Below are 1,855 nucleotides of genomic sequence, written 5' to 3'. Positions count from 1 at the left end.
TGTTACTAAATGAGAATATAAACACAAACACTTATAAATGTGTTACTAAATGAGAATATTAACATCAACAATTATAAATGTGTTACTAAATAACACCAACACTTATAAATGTGTTACTAAATGAGAATATTGACAGCAACAATTACAAATGTGTTACTAAATAACACCAACACTTATACATGTGTTACTAAATGAGAATATTAACACCAATACTTGTTAATAAATGGGAATATTAACACCTATAAATGTGTTACTAAATGAGAATATTAACACCAGCACTTGTAAATATGTTACTAAATGAGAATATTAACACCAACACTTATGTGTTGCTAAATGAGAATATTAACACCAACACTTATGTGTTGCTAAATGAGAATATTAACACCAACACTTATGTGTTACTAAATGAGAATATTAACACCAACACTTATGTGTTACTAAATAAGAATATTAACACCAACACTTATGTGTTGCTAAATGAGAATATTAACACCAACACTTATGTGTTACTAAATGAGAATATTAACACCAACACTTATGTGTTGCTAAATGAGAATATTAACACCAACACTTATGTGTTGCTAAATGAGAATATTAACACCAACACTTATGTGTTGCTAAATGAGAATATTAACACCAACACTTATGTGTTGCTAAATGAGAATATTAACACCAACACTTATGTGTTACTAAATGAGAATATTAACACCAACACTTATGTGTTGCTAAATGAGAATATTAACACCAACACTTATGTGTTACTAAATGAGAATATTAACACCAACACTTATGTGTTGCTAAATGAGAATATTAACACCAACACTTATGTGTTGCTAAATGAGAATATTAACACCAACACTTATGTGTTGCTAAATGAGAATATTAACACCAACACTTATGTGTTACTAAATGAGAATATTAACACCAACACTTATGTGTTGCTAAATGAGAATATTAACACCAACACTTATGTGTTGCTAAATGAGAATATTAACACCAACACTTATGTGTTGCTAAATGAGAATATTAACACCAACACTTATGTGTTGCTAAATGAGAATATTAACACCAACACTTATGTGTTGCTAAATGAGAATATTAACACCAACACTTATGTGTTGCTAAATGAGAATATTAACACCAACACTTATGTGTTGCTAAATGAGAATATTAACACCAACACTTATGTGTTGCTAAATGAGAATATTAACACCAACACTTATGTGTTGCTAAATGAGAATATTAACACCAACACTTATGTGTTGCTAAATGAGAATATTAACACCAACACTTATGTGTTACTAAATGAGAATATTAACACCAACACTTATGTGTTGCTAAATGAGAATATTAACACCAACACTTATGTGTTACTAAATGAGAATATTAACACCAACACTTATGTGTTACTAAATAAGAATATTAACACCAACACTTATAAATGTGTTACTAAAAAGAATATTAACACCAACACTTATGTGTTACTAAATGAGAATATTAACACCAACACTTATGTGTTGCTAAATGAGAATATTAACACCAACACTTATGTGTTACTAAATAAGAATATTAACACCAACACTTATAAATGTGTTACTAAAAAGAATATTAACACCAACACTTATAAATGCATAAGTAAATGATATTATTCAGACAAAACCCAAGCACATGAATAGTTAACACTACAGTACACATGGCAATAGTTAAAACACAATCATCTGTTGTAAGTAGATACAGTAATAGTAACTATACATAATGCAAAACACTTGAAACAATCATTAGGAACACCAAATATAAAAAAATCCATTAATTGAGAGAGTAAATAGAAATGGCCATGGTCAATAAGGATCACTGT

The 1,855-nt window shown here is 28.5% G+C and overlaps 1 protein-coding gene across 1 annotated transcript; it reads left to right on the top strand.

Annotated features, from left to right (window-relative positions):
- The first annotated feature begins 257 nt into the window (after window positions 1–257).
- LOC137648258 (putative uncharacterized protein DDB_G0282133) lies at window positions 258–1,643 on the top strand. Its single transcript, XM_068381183.1, has one exon. It carries the CDS (start codon window positions 258–260, stop codon window positions 1,641–1,643), a length of 1,386 nt encoding a protein of 461 aa, XP_068237284.1.
- Window positions 1,644–1,855: the final 212 nt, after the last annotated feature.

This window comes from Palaemon carinicauda, chromosome 10, assembly GCF_036898095.1.
Source record: "Palaemon carinicauda isolate YSFRI2023 chromosome 10, ASM3689809v2, whole genome shotgun sequence".
In the NCBI taxonomy this organism is placed as follows: Eukaryota; Metazoa; Arthropoda; class Malacostraca; order Decapoda; family Palaemonidae; genus Palaemon; species Palaemon carinicauda.
This window is presented reverse-complemented; position numbering and strand designations above follow the sequence as displayed.

Coding starts and splice junctions, on each gene's coding strand:
- LOC137648258 (XM_068381183.1), top strand. CDS start 258: ATGAGAATATTAACACCAGCACTTGTAAATATGTTACTAAATGAGAAT.